General features: G+C 40.5%; 3 protein-coding genes across 13 annotated transcripts in view; 1 reads left to right on the top strand and 2 right to left on the bottom strand.

Moving 5' to 3' along the window:
- Positions 1-275: 275 nt before the first annotated feature.
- cirbpa (cold inducible RNA binding protein a) lies at positions 276-6483 on the bottom strand. 10 transcript variants are annotated; one of them, XM_010775243.1, is made up of 9 exons: positions 6378-6482; positions 5652-5751; positions 4763-4869; positions 4296-4434; positions 4059-4206; positions 3902-3954; positions 859-2689; positions 671-762; positions 277-578 (listed from the first exon to the last, which is right to left on the bottom strand). In XM_010775243.1, exons 2-7 carry the CDS (start codon positions 5749-5751, stop codon positions 2676-2678), a joined length of 561 nt encoding a protein of 186 aa, XP_010773545.1. In that variant the 5' UTR covers positions 6378-6482; the 3' UTR covers positions 277-578; positions 671-762; positions 859-2675. The 10 variants fall into 10 exon arrangements, with proteins under 10 accessions (XP_010773549.1, XP_010773553.1, XP_010773545.1 ...); XM_010775245.1 differs by having other exon boundaries at positions 1235-2689; XM_010775247.1 differs by lacking the exon at positions 859-2689 and having other exon boundaries at positions 276-578; positions 6378-6483.
- Positions 6484-7669: 1186 nt separating this feature from the next.
- LOC104948987 (midnolin) lies at positions 7670-12623 on the bottom strand. The gene is made up of 7 exons (XM_010775241.1): positions 12137-12623; positions 11939-12026; positions 11439-11501; positions 10429-10938; positions 10052-10157; positions 9144-9389; positions 7670-8318 (listed from the first exon to the last, which is right to left on the bottom strand). The coding sequence occupies exons 1-7, from the start codon at positions 12361-12363 to the stop codon at positions 8155-8157; spliced, it is 1404 nt and encodes a 467-aa protein (XP_010773543.1). The 5' UTR covers positions 12364-12623; the 3' UTR covers positions 7670-8154.
- Positions 12624-16735: 4112 nt separating this feature from the next.
- cbarpa (CACN subunit beta associated regulatory protein a) overlaps positions 16736-17508 on the top strand; it is a 13370-nt gene continuing 12597 nt past the window's right edge. For both annotated transcript variants that reach the window (XM_010775240.1, XM_010775239.1), the window contains exons 1-2: positions 16736-16785; positions 16978-17145. The gene's annotated coding sequence lies outside the window, so the exon portion shown is untranslated. The remainder of the gene's footprint in view (positions 16786-16977; positions 17146-17508) is intronic.

Below are 17508 nucleotides of genomic sequence, written 5' to 3'. Positions count from 1 at the left end.
AGGCGAAATGAATGGGCTGTGATTTTTGAAATGGCCCTTGAGAGGAAAAAGGTTCCCCACCCCTAACCTCATTTTGAAAAATCTCTTTTAGGTTGCAGCTGTCACAAAACCTGATATCCCTCTGGGATCAATGATTACAGCCTAATTGCTCCAAACTTTCATCATCCAACACATTGATTAAATCTGTCAAACACCTAAATCCTCCAATGTCAAGTCTGATATTCAATTTTAATAAACTAAATGTTTTGGCAATCATGAAATATACCCAAACACAATAAAGTTTGATCCATCAATTTATTATTGAAAGTACAAAACAATAACCAGAAAACTTGCATTTTTGATTGAACAAATATGACTGTACGACATTGCTTGAAAGTAACTGCTTCTTGTGTCAGGACAAGCTCTGTCATCTGGTCCATTCGTTCTCTAGGACCTTTCATTAGCTGCCATTACATTTGAAAGTCTTTCAGGCAAACTAGCATCAACCACGGCCTCCAACTTGGAATCAGCCTGATCTTGGTCGGTTCCTCCCATGTAGCCACTGCTTACAGCTGCACCATAACTGCGGCACATTTGACCTGAAACAAGGCAGAAACACATAATCAGCCAGGCAAATAATCACTGCACCAACTATAAAAACATCAGGTCACAACGTTTTGCAATAACTCACCCGTTAACGGGAACTGCATCAGTCACGGCCATCTACAGCCCGATATGTCATCTGTGAGGAGATTCACTGAAGCTTCTGCCAGCCAGCTCATTCTAAAGAAAAAGAGTAAAAGGTGTATTAAGCACAGCAATTAACTTTTGACACAATCACAATAAAATGCATGCAACCCTATTATCTCTGAAACTCACCACTTATTCAAATACAAGGGTGCAAAGAGAAACTGAATACAGTCTAGACGTCAATTAGGACTGTTGTGGGGCATTACATGAGCAAATGTGAGGACTAGTGCAGTGAACAGAAGTGGACTGAGCACAATGCTACCCATGACTTAGAGGCCAAAGCTTTTCTTTTGGTGGACTCAGGAGGTGGACCACTACAATCCATAGGAGCTTCTTAGAAACATTCTCTCAATTAACTTTTCCAATCGGGGTAGAGGCCATGGCATGTTGTGGGCGACATCTGAAGCAAAGGACTAGAAACGTATGACTAACTTGAAGGAATTCATGGAAACAATGAGAACTGAGTTTGAAGGATGTGAGCAAAGCAAAAGGAGATTTTTTTTACCTCACGTGCATTGGCCTACTTTCTCCACATTTGACCTGACCAGAGAGCAGCTTTCATCGCTGATGAGCACTTGTTGGAAGGCGCAACACTCTCCAAGGACTTGTAGGTTTTTGAAGTAGCTGACCTCTTGAACGTAATGAAGCATTAACATGACCAGACCCAGACTGATGATGATTCCCTGCGTTACATGTGCCACTTTAGGAGATTATTCTTCAAACATCACTAGAAGTTTGATTTCAAACGATCAAGTTGCCTAGTAGATGGTTTCTAGACATTTAAGGATGCACTGGGCCAAAAACCATCTTTACATTTTGAAATCTTGGATCAGGCAGGCAGCTTGTGGACTGGAAGTGGACTTTTAAAAGATTCGAATGACCATTTCTTTCTTAGAAATGTAGAATAAACTGCCAATTAAAGATTGCCCTCCAAATCAAAATGTGCAATTTCAGTGCTTCAAGCTGTTGACTTCTCACGCAGCATTTACAGTTACATAAGCCTACAGCTATCGGCTAAACTCCCCCATGCGGTAGTTTTGAAAGGCAAAAGAATCAAGGTTATTTTCCACAGTCTGTTTAATAGGCTCCATGAAGCCAAACTGACAAAGAAAGAAAATTGTTGATCATACAAAGAACATAAAGTACAAAACTGTTCCCGGTAGAGATATTACTTTGGGGAAACAAAGTTACATTTTCCAATCATTTAAACAAGATTAGTCCATTTGACAGCACATTTAAAATGCAGATGTTGAGCAGAGCACAGAAGATACCTTGGACAGACTGTAGCATGCTGCAATTTGCAACTTCATGAACAGCCGGGCACTTCGGATGTGTAGTTCACCAGTCTGAAAGGAATTCACTCTTTTGGGAAATTGAACATACAGGAGCCTCAGCTAGACGAAGTTAAATAGTCCAAGGAATTTAGCCAAAATCCCCCAAAAGTCAGTTTAAGAGCAAATGGATCTCCGTTCTCAGTTTAAAAATCTGACAAGAGGAAGTCAGCCACAGAGACTGAGAGGGAAAATAAGTTAAGGGGAAAAAAAGCCCCAACGTATATTTCAATATAAAATACTAAAAGGAACACTTTACGTGCTGGACAAAAAGTCTATAGCGATGGTTGTGGCTGTTAAGCGAAAGCTGTGTTCGGTCCTCTCATAGGGACTTTACAGAATTAAATCAGATTACACAGATGCCTTTTAGTTAACAAAAGGACCTTTGAGGAAAAATATGTCCAATTAAACAAGGTAAGAGTTTTTAACTGTAATTTGTAACATGGTTCATTAAGAAATGACCAAAACTCAAGACTACAATATTTTTAAGATGCTTGAGCTACCACAACAGAACTACAAAACTAAGGTCAACAATAACACATGGACATTTTTCTTTTTTCGAGGAGCGCATCTTTGACATACAGCCAGCCAAGTGATGATCTTGAATCAGGATGTTTACTCGTTTGCAGCTGAGGATAAGAAGTGGGCACACAGGTAAAGACACGGAAAGTTCCAACACTGGAGTTTCACAAAACCCCCCTCAACCCTCCCTCAGTTTTTTTAATATTGGGGGCTCCAGACGATGGGATACGAGCAATATCAAAATAAGGAAGTTTTCTGTGTTTCGAATTGATGGCCAGCCTCTTTAGAGTGGGACGGAGGGGGGCTAGCGAAATTTGGCAACTGCATAAAGAGGCATCAAGTTGGGCTCGGTACAAAACTGAGGGACATACATCATACAGGTCTTCATATGTTGGGGCTGTGAAGTTTTTACATTAAATGTTTGATGCGGCCTAGTGTTTTATAAATCAGCCTACCAAAACAGGTTATCTTAGGTGTAATCAATATTGTATGTAGGATCGATGTCGGCCGCCGATCGATGTCGGCCGATATTCGCTCTCTGCCGATCGTTCGGTGCTCTCTAAAAATGCCGATTGTGAGAGCCGATCACATGACGTAAAATACATGACACTTTTCTCTGTGCGCGGCAAAACAAGCTCGCCAAAATGGCTTCACCGGTCTGGCAGTATTTTAAGGTGCCCGAAAATTACAATATAATAGCGGTATGCAACGTGTGTGAAGCAGAAATCCTGCAGCTCCGGCCGCTGTGACGGACCGGTGAGCGGAGAAAAACATACACTAAGAGTAAGACCTAACACACTTAGCTATTTTATCTACCTCTGAAACAAGCTAAACTAGTTATAAATATATTCATTCTTCACTGTCGGGTCACTCATTACTGGATCAGTGAGCTGCATGAGATACTGACGGGCTGTCAGGAGAGAGACAGGGGGAGAGGAGAGGAAAAGACAGCGCTTCCGCTCATTTCTCCCGTGTTATTATCCAAAGTTAATGTAAACTTGAATAATGCACTTCATTTGAATGTAATAATTATGTTGGTTGATGTTTGTGGAAGCACCAGTGAATGAGCCCCATTAACTGAGTTTTAAACATCACTTTAAATGGAAGATCCCCATATCCCCCACCCACTCAATCGGATCGGCCGATACCAGCGATCGGCCCCACAATTGGCGATCGGAGCATCCCTAATTGTGTGTTTATACTAATTAATAAAAAATAAATAGTTAAGTGTTAATCTTAAAATACCATTTAAAAAAAACTTAAAAACAGCCCCAACATAAGTGTACATAAACAGACACTGTCATATCAAAGAAGCTTACCATAGCTGTCGTATCCATCGCGGTAGGAGCGTTCACCGTATGAACCCTGACTCCTGAAAATAAAAAATGAATAAAATGATTTAATATAAAATCACATTAACTATGGTTCAAGCAAATTGGTCTTGTCTCAACTGGTTTAAAGTCAACAATTTCTTACCTATTGTCTCTGTAGCTTGAGTATCCGCCACTGCTGCTCCTGCTGTACTGGCCACCGCCACCACCACCTCCAAATCGCCCCTCTCCACTAAAGCTTCTTTCGTTGTAGCTCCTGTCACCATAGCCCCTGTCTCCATTGTATCCACCTCCTGAAACACAAGGTTATGATTGACCAACAGGGCAGAAGCATGAACAGTTAACAGAACATATTAAAGACAAGCAGACAACTAGTGTCCACCTCTGGAGTAACCTCGTCCACCTCTCCCACGCCCGCTGAATCCACCTCGCTGTCCTCTCTGGCCAGAATTGTAACCTCCTCCTCTGGTGCGGCCACCCTTTCCGGCTTCATCCACGCGAATACACCGTCCATCCAGAGTCTGCAATACATAGGCAATCGTGTTTTTAAAGAAATGACAATTTACAAATGTGGCAATCATTAAGAAAACTGTTAATATTAAGAAACCAACATCTGTGGAAAGTAAAAACTATTAAAATGACAAGTGATTAATACTTTCTCCAATTTTGTATGTATTTATTATAATTACTTATAGTTTTTGTTTTCACTTGGATGTGTATTTTTCCAAAAAGGTAATTTGTGTAATTTCTATCTTTAAAATGTTTTGCATGCCTCGTACTGTGGGAGAATAAAGTTATTCTGATTGCAAACACGTTGATAACAGGGGTATTTTGTGAAGTGATGTTTACCTTGCCGTTCATGCCGTCAAGTGCATCTTTAGAATCTTCTGAATTATCGTATTTCACGAAGCCGAAACCGCGAGACTTCCCTGTCTCTTTGTCTCTGATCACATCCACTAATGGGAAAGAGGAACGGGGAAAAATTAATATTTAAAACAACATTTTCTAGAATTGAAATAAAATAAAAAGATTACATATATTTATAATTGAAAAAGATAAATATTTGTATAACTATAAAAGTATGTATAACCGTACAGTGTTTCCCCTAGGATGGAGTCATAGCAGCGGTGCTAAGGCATGTGGGCCCAGCATAATGTGAGCGTGGAGCGCGTGGAATTTTTTAGTGCGTGCAAAGTGCGCCCCGCCAATTTGTTTCTATGTGTCTGCACAAGAAAGGGCTCTTGGAGCCTAGTACAGGGCCCGGTTCTAGACAATTTGCTGCCCTAGGTGAGATTTTAGGCGACATTTTATATGTAAAAGAATAAATGAAAAATCTCTACAAAAGACAAATACACTGCAAAAACAGAAACTTATTGACATAGGTAATAGACGTCAAAATGGCTTCAAATGTATTCAGTATGGTATGAACATGTTTGAATTGGGGGGTGGACGTCACATCCTCTAGGGGGGTCCGGGGCAATGTCTCAAGATTTTGCAAAAATACACCTTTATTGAGACAAGACAAATACTACAAATCCACATAACAAACAATCAAAAATGAAAAAGGGTCGCCACTTATTATTATTTTAAGAAAAAGAAAAAAAAGTAAAAAAATCTTTTTTTTTGTTAGTTGGCTGGCACCCCCTAGCAGCGGCGCTCATATTTCAGCAGCGGCGCTGCGCCGCCACTATTTGTATATAGGGGAAACACTGCCCTAACAGTAAATAGCCTACTATACCTTTTTCGATGGTTCCATATTTTTCGAAAGCCGCAGCCAGAGAGTCCTCGTTGGTCTCGAAGCTCAGTCCTCCAATGAACAATTTACCTTCGTCCGACATCTTTAAAAAATAAATAAAAACGTTAATATTTACATATTACAATAAAAACGAATTTCCAACTTTGGCAAATATTGTCTGCTAAGGCAAAACGAAAGTAGGTAATCGACAAACCCTAACCACAAAACGATATTCTTGGTGTCAAACAATACCATACATCCCAATTAACCGTACACACGCTAATCATGACATTTTATTGTGCATTTTCTCAAATGTAACGCACGGCCACCATTTATAGCTGTTTTCCTAGCTAGGCCGCAGGCGCCTGAGCGTGTTGGCCCTTATGTGATAGGATTAGGTAGCCAGCACTTTCACTCTCGGCGCCATTTTGTATCGCGGAGCTCCAGCCCCACTTCTGTCAACTGACAGCTCGGAATGCGGTGACAGGCCACAATATCTTACATAACTTGTTAGCGAGTTAAACCAAAACATTAGTCCTAATACCGATGTTCACCTGTATTCCAACCTAAATCAAGTCGATACAATAAATTGTTTGACAAGCTTGTGCTGGCAATGCATTCGATTTAATAGAGCATATATCAAAAGTAAGTTATGCCTAGTGAATGCAACATTTGCGAAGTAAATTCACCGTGAAAACATGTCATTAATTATATTGAAAAAACAATTACCCTTTCAGTAGCAGGGACAAGTGAATGCTGAACGGGCTGCAGGTCGAATGAGGGAGGAGGAGCAAGCTCAGCTGTACTGAGGGCTGAGTCTTCTTCTGCGGCACCATGAGACCTGCAGGGCCCATACCGCCCCCTACCTACCGGTGAGGACATCCAGGCCAATCCAAATATAACCATTGACTGTATATTTATATAACAGGAGTCAGCAATCTAAAAAAAAGTTATTATAAGATTAGTAGAGTAGAAGAGTAACAAGAAAGAGGCAAGCACATGTTAATAAAATAAACGATGATTAGTACAGATGCACTGAACCAAAATAATTAGCAGCGTTAGAAAACGTAAGTTAACATATTAAAGTAATAAGGTAGGAAGTGGCAACATTAATAGTGTGTGAAATATTGAGCTGGCATTTTTATTTTATCAGTATAGTTGCTTCCTCTCAGCAGCAGTCAGAAGATCCAATAGGTTATAAATGTATGAGTTATATTTAGTCATACATTTTACTTGTGGTAAAAACATATTTCAATATATAAAGATCTACATTTTTGAATGGTTTGGTGTTTTGTTTGTATGAACCTGATTATGTGTGATAAAGCAAACAAGATATAACACGTTCATAGTGAGCTGTTTGATGTTGGTAGGCAGATTTTAGTAACTTATTCCATGTTTTAAAAAATATATATATTGTTCATTCTCTGATTTTTGTGAAGTAATATGATCTTATGTCATTTAATCAGTCGATAGTATGTGCACCCATGTCAACATTAAAGCAGTCACTGTTCACTACAACTATTTGTTTGATTGAGTGTATGTATACAAGGAGTTTTATACAGCTTTTAAGATAGTTGCTCTCTATGTACTTCAACAAAACAGTTTAAGGAAAGATAACACTGACCCCCTGCAGTGGAGTCGTTGATGTCGGAAGAGAAGAACCGTTCACATACCTGAGTGCAGGTGGGGGGTTCATTCTGAATCGGAAAGGATTGTGGCGTAACTGTGTCCTTATCAAACCTGCTGTGATTTACATTCAGGTCCACAGCCAGATGATTCTTCCCCTTTGTGTGTGGGGGGATTTGGTCATGACCTCCAGAGTCGCTCTTTGGTCTAGTTCTCTTTTTTATTCTGATTTCATTTGTCTTTTAGGGTTTTTGGCCCAATAGTGCAGGGTCACCCATTTCTGCAGGCCTTACACACAACCAACCCTGTTTTACATCAGCAATCGCAGTCATGTGTGCAGAAAGTTTTAGTCAGCACACGTCCTCAAAAGTGGGCTTGACAAAGACAACTCTTTGTTTTGAAGGTTTTTCTTTATTCTTCTTTTCCCTTCTTTGTGTTTACACTTTATATATTGCATAAGTAAAACATTTAAGAGGAACATCCTCGGCACAGAACCAAACATAGAGTTTACATTCAAGACATGGACATTTAAGGCATTGAAATAAACGAACAAACACATAGTACGCTTTGTACAAACACCAAAATGTATATCATGAAAATGTACATTATAACCTTTCTTAACAATGAGAGCGATGTCAGTGAAGGACAGAGTCAGATGAATACTCGGCACAGGGACAGCACAGGAGTCATGCTCCACAGACATTTTGGAAATACATTCTTTAGAACTGCTCAGAGTGTAAAAATAGCGACAACGTTCAGTCTGCTGCTCTTAAACAAGTCCACAAGTTCAGAGATCAGCTTTGGTCTACAGATTTGCTTCTTTTGACACCAGAAAGCTGCCACAGCGATCACAGTGAGAGGGTATCTTCCCTGCAGGAGACTAGGGACGATGGTGACTGTGCTGGTATGGGTGAGACGTCTGTGAGTTCCTGCGAGTCCGCCTGCGAAGACGCCTCTGAAGCATCAAGTGCTGCAGGCGCTCCAGCTTACAGTGCAATGTTTGATTCTCGTGTGTGGACGAGCATGAGGGGGGACTCTCCTCACCTGCAATAGGGGGGAATAACAATTTGTTAGACATGCTGCATAATGAGAACGTTATTGGTTGGTATGTTCTGGTGTAAATAATGACATCTATGTATATGCAGGAGATTTGACTTTGAGTTGTAGAAGAGTAAAGACGAGAGTGCTTTATACACTGACTCCCAGTGGAAATTAATTATAAAGCCTGCATGGCTGAACTATGAGACAATTGGCCCCTGGGGGCAGACCATGGGACAGACAGGCAAAGGCCCATCTCTCTTACAAAAGCAATAGAAGCAGGGTTAATAATGGCTCTTTTTTGTGTGTCTCTTTTAGGTCATTTTTGTATCCCCAGGTACATGTGCCTCTTATCTCCATCATTTTTTACCTTTTTTGGTCATTCTGTGTCTCTTGGTAGTAATTTTGTGTCTCTTTGTAATTATTCTGCATTTATTTATAGTCATGTTGTGTCTCTTTTGGTCTTTTATGCCCCTTAGTGGACAATTTAGTTGATTGTATTGTGTGCCTTTGTGGTTGAACTGCCCTCTTATTATGCTAATTTGAGGGTTGTTTTGCCATTTTTGTAGTTGCTTTATGTCTCTTTAAATCTGTTCTATATGTCTTTGTCGCTCTTTTACATATCTTCCTGGACGGTATATCTTCAGGTAATATATTTTAGTACAACGGAGAATAGATAAAAAAATAAAGCAAAGTAATGGAAATATGTGGCAGAGTTAATAAAGGGGGTAACATCAAGTAGCAGGCATAGATGGATAAAAGGGGATGTATTTATGAATGCAGCCTCCAGCAAATCATGCAGTATTCAAGTGTATAATATCATGTGATCACCTTGGGTTTTACTGTGCTCTGCCCTCTTGGTGACCAGTGTTTTGCTTTTTGCTTTGCTTGGCTGCTCTGCTGTGAGCAGTGGGCCGGGAGGAGGGTTCATATTAGGGCAGCGGAGATGAGGAGGGGCAGGTTGAGCCCCCTGGTGGAGGAAGGCCGCTCTGAGGAGGTCTTGGAGAATCTGGAGAATGATGCCAAAGCCTCGTCGAGAATGGCTGATGCCGGTCTGACTGCAAGGGGCCAGAGAGCCTGATGGGATACCAAGTGAGACAATTGTGGATTAAGATAAAGCAATATAATACTCAAATAATTGGTATAGTAATGTTTAGGCAAACAAAAACTATCTGTTTGCTCTTCCAGCTGCTCAAATGTAATAACTAGCTGCTCATCTTTTTCATAAAATAGAAGATATTTTAAATAGCTGGTCAAATGAAGTAAGCAATCTGAACACGTCTTCTTGGGCTATTATAATCATTTTACTATTTCATAAGCAAAGTTATTAATCAGCTCATCAATAACAGCTTTTGCAGATACCTCAATTATGAGCTAATGTTAAACAACTTTTACATTTCTGCCCTCCTTGAAATGAATTTTGTTTTTATATCGAAGGACAGTTCTGTAGCTTGCAGGATACAAGATTATATATTTGACTGTATGTAGGATACAAAATAACACTATCATTGTACAGTTTATATAACTAAAGAGTATTCCCTATCTTTAGTCTCATGGTATACAATTAAGATAACTTATTGTTTATGTCTAGTTATTGTATATCATTGGGATTTCAATTATAGGCCTATCAGCACTTCTGTGACACTTTTCCCTTCTGGGATTTATACATATTATTCTCTGTCTATCTCAATTAAAATAATGGAAAATGATTAAGCTGTTATGTTAACTCACTCACTTACCAGAAAAAGTCCCGGAGAAGACACCTGGAGAGTGGCTCACAAGACTTTCTATGACAGCTCCTGGTTGCTTACACAGCTCTGAAGTGGATGAGGCATGAACATTACTCTGTAAAACAGAAAGAACACATGTTTTTTACCATCCATTACTAGGAGTAAAACACCTTAAATGTTAAAAAGATCATATTTGGAACAGCTTGTTATGGCATAGTGGTGAAACTATGACTAAGCATTGGAATAAGGGCAGGGCAAAACTTGATTATGATAATTTCCCTTCCTACGATTTAATTATATTGCATTGAAATCAGGTATCGACATACACAATCACATGATTTAAAGATAATGACAAGCACATGATGCAGTAGACTTATAGAGCTAACCTCTGTGAAGGTGGAGGCTGGCACTGGGCTGTGGGGTCCAGGGATGGAGCCGGTTGGAGCAGGAGGACAGACCGGTGTGGCTGTTGGTGCTGGACAGCTGGGATGTGGACAACCAGAAGGCGAAGAAGGGGTTGAAAGAACAGAAGGAGATGTGTGTGTTGAGCGGGGAGTAAAGGCCTCATGTGGAGGAGCTGTGGTGAGGGAGTAGGAGGGGGGAGCTGCTGAGTTAAAGGAAGTTTTGTGTCTTTGAGAGCTCAGTTGGATCGAGGACGTGGAGACAGAAGACTTTGATGTTTGGGAAACAGGTGAGGTGGATCCTGGGGTATTGGTGCAGGGGTTAGGGGGGCTCGTCATTGCGGCGGCAGGCAGGTCAGTTTGAAGCTCACTGCTTCCCCCAGCTCTCAGATCTGCCACGTTCTGTGCAGTAAGCTGGAGCTGTACATACATCGTTTGGGCTCCGACTCCCAGGTTGATGGTCAGAGGCGAGCGCCCAGACAGGAAGTCACTGATCTGCAGGATAGAAAAAGTTACTTCAGAGATAAATGTACAATCTTTAAGGTTTTGCTGGCACTCATGTATACTGTGGCAACAGCAAGGAAACGACTTTGTCAGAAACAAAACAGAAGAGCAGCATGGTGTATCTGTTAACAGCACAGCCTCCTGAACTCACTTTGGTTTTATGAACATTTCAGTCTACATGGAAATATTGAAATGTGTTCAAATGTTTGTGTGTGGGGAGGATTCTGTATGACTGTCAGTAATCAGGTGTGAATTGCCTTTGTTAAGGATGTTTGCATGTGTATGCATGTTTTCCTCGAAACATTAAAACAAGAATGTGTAGGCTTTTCTTTTCCCCTGACAGCTCAATCATACAGCTGTTCAATTAACACCATGCAGCTTCACTTCCTCAGGACGAGTTCTTCGAAGAAAACATTTGTTTTTAAATCGCCTCATTCATGCATTCAACAAGTGTTAATAACAGAATGGCATTGAAAATACGTTTATCTTACCTTGACTTCTGGCAAACCTTCCAAGACGTCCATTATGGTTCTCTCAGCTCTGGCAGTGGAGCACTGCAGTAAAAAAATATCAACATGACATCACTAAATGAAGTGTGATTAAATGTGTTCATGAAGTAAGTGCAGTGTGTTTCTCCATAGTGTAAGAAGCAGTGATTTAATGTTGCAGTTTGTGCATTTGTGAATTTTTTATATGCCTTTTTCTTTGGATAATAAAAGTAGCTTGTGAAAGGGATCAATCAAGTCTTATCTTAATCCATAATAATACATAATGTATCTGTCAATTATATTGTTAATCTGCATTTGCAAAGTAACTTAATGTAGAGGAGACAACAGGAACATTTACCAATCTTGAGATGTAATGAAGTAGAAATGCAAAGTAACAGAAAATAAATATAGCTGTAAAGTACCTTAGTATTTTACTTGACTACCATACTCTATATGTGTACTTAGTTTTCCTCCACTGGTGACATGTACACCGGCCTACTTACCGCTGAACCAGCCTCAATGGCAGGGACCAGGGTCAGTTTGCTTCCATCTGCTACACCCAGGTCCACCAGTTTGCCTGCAGTCAGCTGCCTGCCATATACACATTAAACAGTCAGCATGCAATATACAATCAGCATACACAATACCAAAGAGAACTGACGGAGAAACATGTCTTTTATTCAACATGAGGAATTACTCACCTGTCTCTAAACAGAAGGACGATTCTGTTAGTCTGCAGTCTCAGTTTGTGGGAGATGTGAGTCCTCAGTCCCTCCACAGTCTCTCCCAGGGGCACAGTGAGCTCCACCGGGCTGCCGGTGGTCGAGGTGATGCACAAACGCATGGTGGGCTGACCGGTGGAGACCCCAGTCCCGCAGCCTGCGGACCCACCCGGGGTGAAGCTACAGATGCCCCGCTGCTGCTCCATAAAGCTTTTTTTATTTGAAAGGTCCAAATGTAAAACCAGACTGCTCGCTTGAATTGAGCAAGATGCAACAGTTTTGCTCTTTTAACTCTTTGTCCTCCTTGGTGGACCGCGTGAAAAGGATATACATTTAAAAAAATCACATAGAGCGGTTTAACCAGATTGAAACTGTTTCCCTTCCTAGCTCTGACAGACGCAGCACTACTCCACCGAGCGTAAACCACCACAACCCTTGTCACAACAAGCTCCGCCCATTCGGCCACACAGCCAATCAGCAAGAACCTCGAAACCCGTCTAACTGTATCATCCAATCAAAAGCGCTTGTTTCTCACATGGCTCCACCCCGCTTTGTGCCTTACTTGCCATTCATAAATGATGCAATCTGCAGAGCAGATACAAAATTGTGTACAGAATGTCTTCATGTCAAAATGTTTACCTTCTTTTTACCAGCAAAACAGACAGACTCTATTGTGGTATTTTAAATATGTTTTCTCCATTCACGCTGTTTTAATCCTTTAATGTTATTGCAAACTACTATCTGTGCAGCCTATACACACTTTACCTAATTTTATTACCCAAGAAGACAAAACACATTTTTTGGGTGATATTGAAATTATTGAGTTGAATTACAAACTTGACAACTATAACTCAAAACCATCACTATCAATTGTAATGATTACAATGGTTTTTGCACATTTCTGGGACATTTAGTAGCTGAACATGTTGACAATAAGATCTTGTATATATATGTACTCATTAGGATCAGCTAAGCAAATAGATGTTGTCCAAATAACAAATCATCTATCATTTATATTGTAAAATATGTTTATATTTCAATCAGGTTAAGAGGAAATTCAGTGGGCTATATGTCAAGAACATTCTACATCATTCCTAATTTTTCTTTTACAAGGTCACATGATGCTGAAGCCTGTTTCAGCATGAACTGTGCAGAAAGCATGGAAACACCCTGACCAGTTCATCACGAGCACATCTCTGGATGCGGTATAATCGCACTGTTCAGCCTGTGGGAGGAGACACTCGCAGACAGCATCCACCCTTTGTTCTCTGCAGTCTTCCTCATCCTCGGCTGCTTAGTATTCGTGTCCCACCTCTGGATCTCGGGGTTGCACCTGTCACATGACTCTCAGTGGAGCGAAGACAAGCCAGGAGTAAAGTGACGCAGGAAGCTGGGATAGGCCAAAGAAATGCAGCTAATATGTGTCTCCTCACAGTGGCTAAAAATAGCTAGACCCACAACACCCCCGCTTTATCCAGCCTGCGTCACTCCTCTCCCATACCACCTACCTACCTCCCTTCCTCACACCCACACTCACTTCTCTGCAGACATGTTTGCCTCATGGCGTCTTGTCTGTCTGAAAACCTGTACAGTGACAAAAACTGCAAAGCAAATATCAACATTCTCTTTTACACTTCTGTTGTGCTTTGCATAGCTGAGTATTTCCATGTCTATCTCTTGCTTTTTCTGATGTTTATATATATAGTCTATGCTCTAGAAAAAGGGGAGCCATGCACATTAATAAAATCAAACAACAATTGAAGCCTAATCTGAAGCCCACACGCAATTGTTTTACAGTCTTTCTATGCACCTTCTCAGAGACCTGATGAACACAGTAAGATTTTAATGAAGATCTTGTTCTTCTCCCTCCATTAGCCTCCCCCGCCCTCATTCCTCTCCAGCATTTATATGTCATCGTGCCACTCCAACATTTCGCCGAGACTAACGAGAAGGGAGAGGTTTCTGCTTTACATTCTTCGGGGCTCGCTGAGAACAATTCCACAGGATGTCCTGCTCTCCAGAGCATGCACAGACGCAGCTCTGACGTCAACTCACAATCTCACACACACGCACACACACACATCGTTCATCTTTTTTCTTCACATTCCTCTTGCCCCTGCACAGCCTCTCCTGGCATCATTTCCCAGATGTTCCAGTCCTCCGGTATGTTGCACCTTACAGTCTATGGAATTTCAGAGAAAAAAACATTTGTACGTCAAGAATCTGTCCTGAATATTTCAATATGATTGATAGTATTGATAGACTGAGAACATTGTCTGTTGCATTAATAAAAACAGGTGGAGAAAAATGTCTCTTCACTGATCTTCATTACATTTCTTTAGATCCTTAATTGGGATGGAAAAAGCTTCAAATGAATTCCTGGTCATTGTCTTAGCTCTTTACAGCAAACCATCAGATGCTTTTATATATTTATAAAATGCTTATTCTCGTTGGAACAAGTATAGAGCATGGACTAATGTTGCCCATACACAGATCTTAAAACACAAAGAGGTATCACCATGTCATTGAGATCTTGAGAAGTCAGATTGTTTAGGCATTTAAGTTTAATATTAGCAAATTGAATAATTTGATCAATGCGAATGATCAACCTTGAGATATATATATTTTTTAGAATATAGAAGTGGTGGGATTTCCACAATTGTTATTGTGCCATTATATCACCTTTAAGAGGCTTGATTTGTTTTAGAAACTGCTTGTGGTTTTATTCTCTTATGTAGGACTACAAACATACCTATCCATGGACGTTCACTGAACATATAGAAATGAATTGACCAAAGAAGTCCTATTAGCTGAATCAGTGTACATTTCTAAATTGCAGTACAACAATTCAAAGTTACATCTTAGTGACATTTACACAACATAAGGTTTGATAGTATGCTAAGAGACGTGTTTAAAATAATCTAAAAAAACAAATCGTCTCCATTTAGCAACAACCTTTAGTATACTTTCCAATACAATAGGTTTTAGAGGCTGTTTTGTTCTCAGTATTGATCAACTAGACTTGTTTTGCAATATTGTAGTGTAGTAAATAGTATTAAACCTATAATGCCAATCCATTTAACATATCTTTTTGAATTGTATGTGGCGGTCCAAAGGCTATATCTTCTCAGAGATTGTGCATACAGTGGGAACATTTTTTTCTTCCAAAGTGTATGAAAAACCATTTGGTGTGTTTATGTTCCAGATATTTGAAGAGACTTTACTGCAAGTAGAGTTAATGAGACCCTTTTAAGCAAGTGGAAAATAGACTTAGAGTTCAAATGTCCCAGAGATGTACAGGAATAGCCTGACAAGACAAGAGGGCCACTCAAGTTACACCATGTGGTTACATTCCTAAATGGACAGCATCTCAAATTCGTCCGTAAAAAATGGACCCCCCCTCCCTTTGTGCAGAAACATGTTGTGCGTCAAAACTAACCTCAAATGCTTAAAGAGGACTACACTAATTAAATCTGTTGTTAGTTATGCAACATGTAATGTTGAGATGTATGACAACATAATTTCATCTAAGGTTTGACAAACATTTTAGTTAAACATGGTATGACATAAAATATGATCCAAATGTAGGCCTACAGCAGTTATGGCTTTTTCACTTGTATTGCATGGTTTTGTGAAATGGCAACAATTATATTATCTCAGTTTTACTGAAAAGTAATAATATGAAGTTAATGTTTTACTATTCAGTTGCGAAAAACAGTTCTTCTACTTTTATGACAAATTATTGATCACATAACCAGGAAAATGTGTTTGCACTTCCTGTTTCCTTGGACACGTTACACTGAGAGGTTCAAAACCTGAGGGCTTCTAAATAGTTGGGCAAATCCTTGAAGAAAAAATTTATAAATATCTGGGTGTAACTTAATTTAATTTTCATCAGTAAAACAAGTTAAGACATCATTTATTTTGCAAACAGCAAAGAGATCCATGCATTTAACCTATTGGACTGCAATTGACTGACATCGCAATAGGTTATAGTGTCAAATTAAAAAGGAAAATACATAAATTATTTTAAAATAAAAATAGTTTAATTAAATGTTATAGGAACAATTGGATTGTATACTATGGTTAATACATATGTAGTTCAGTGATTTAGTACACAAAAACCCTTATTTTATGTTAAATAAGACTAATAAAAATGTAGTCTATGTTTATCAACCAGAAAACAACTGTGCAACGCTGCCACCTGGTGGTAAAACGTGAGATTACAGAACACGTCTACAACACCCATCTGTCCCCGTGCATGTGTGTCGTACAACAAAGCATCAGTGAGTGACAGACTCGAACGAAGCAAATGTAAACGTGTTAAATATTGAATAAAATGTCTGAATCCATGCAACATTAATCAGATAGAAAACCAACCAATCGCTCCGTCAGCACTGCCATTGATGGGGATCTGTTGTGAATGAGTTTCTCACCTCCATCTCTCATCATCACCACCAGCATCATCATCACTGCTGGTCACGTGGTGCGTAGGGAGCGGGCGGTGGGTGTGTCTAATCGCGTGAGGTTTCATTCATAACTACAGTCTGTATTTCAAGCCCAAATTAAAGTATGCAGAGGGAGCAGGCTGCATGTGGATCACCGCTTCACACGGACTCTACAGTCGGGTGAGTGTGGGTCTTTTTCCCTGAACCAACAGGCTTGATCAGAGTGAAATATGTAGCCTAGCATTTTTATTTTGAAATATATAGCAATAGATAGGTGACCACAGCTCGTTAATCGCAGTGATTTAGTTAGAGTTGACTGGCTGGCACATGAGGGTTACTCCTGAGTGACTGGTCGTGATTTATTCCCCGCAGGCTGAGCACACACGAAGCAGAGATGTGGGACAGTCCTGATCGGAGGGTTTTCGGAGGAGAGAGGGAGATGCTGCTGCTGATGCTGAGGCTGCTGCTGCTGAGCGGCTGCAGCGGCTCCCTGTAGTCTGCAGAGCGGAGGGACGCTGCTGCAACACCGCCTGTTTCACCGTAAGATCACAGCACATCCTCCGGTCCCCTCCTCCGCCTCCCCCCGCCATGCACTTTACTACTGACGGTGCTCGAAAGGGTGTAAACACCACGGGCATTTTCACTGTGCACTTATGGGATGGAAGTATGCGGATGTCTGTCTGTCTCCATATGTCTGCCTGCTGCTAAAGAGAGACATGATGTGGGGATGTAACATGTCATGACACACAACACGCACGCACGAACGAACGAACGCGCAGACACATACGCACACATGAACGCGCGCGCAAAACACACACACACACACACACACGCACACACACACACACACACACACACACACACACACACACACACACACACACACACACACACACACACACA

This window comes from Notothenia coriiceps, unplaced genomic scaffold (assembly GCF_000735185.1).
Source record: "Notothenia coriiceps isolate Sejong01 unplaced genomic scaffold, NC01 NC01_scaffold00015620, whole genome shotgun sequence".
NCBI classification, from domain to species: domain Eukaryota; kingdom Metazoa; phylum Chordata; class Actinopteri; order Perciformes; family Nototheniidae; genus Notothenia; species Notothenia coriiceps.
Note: the sequence above shows the minus strand (reverse complement) of the source record. Positions and strands in the feature narration are given on the sequence as shown.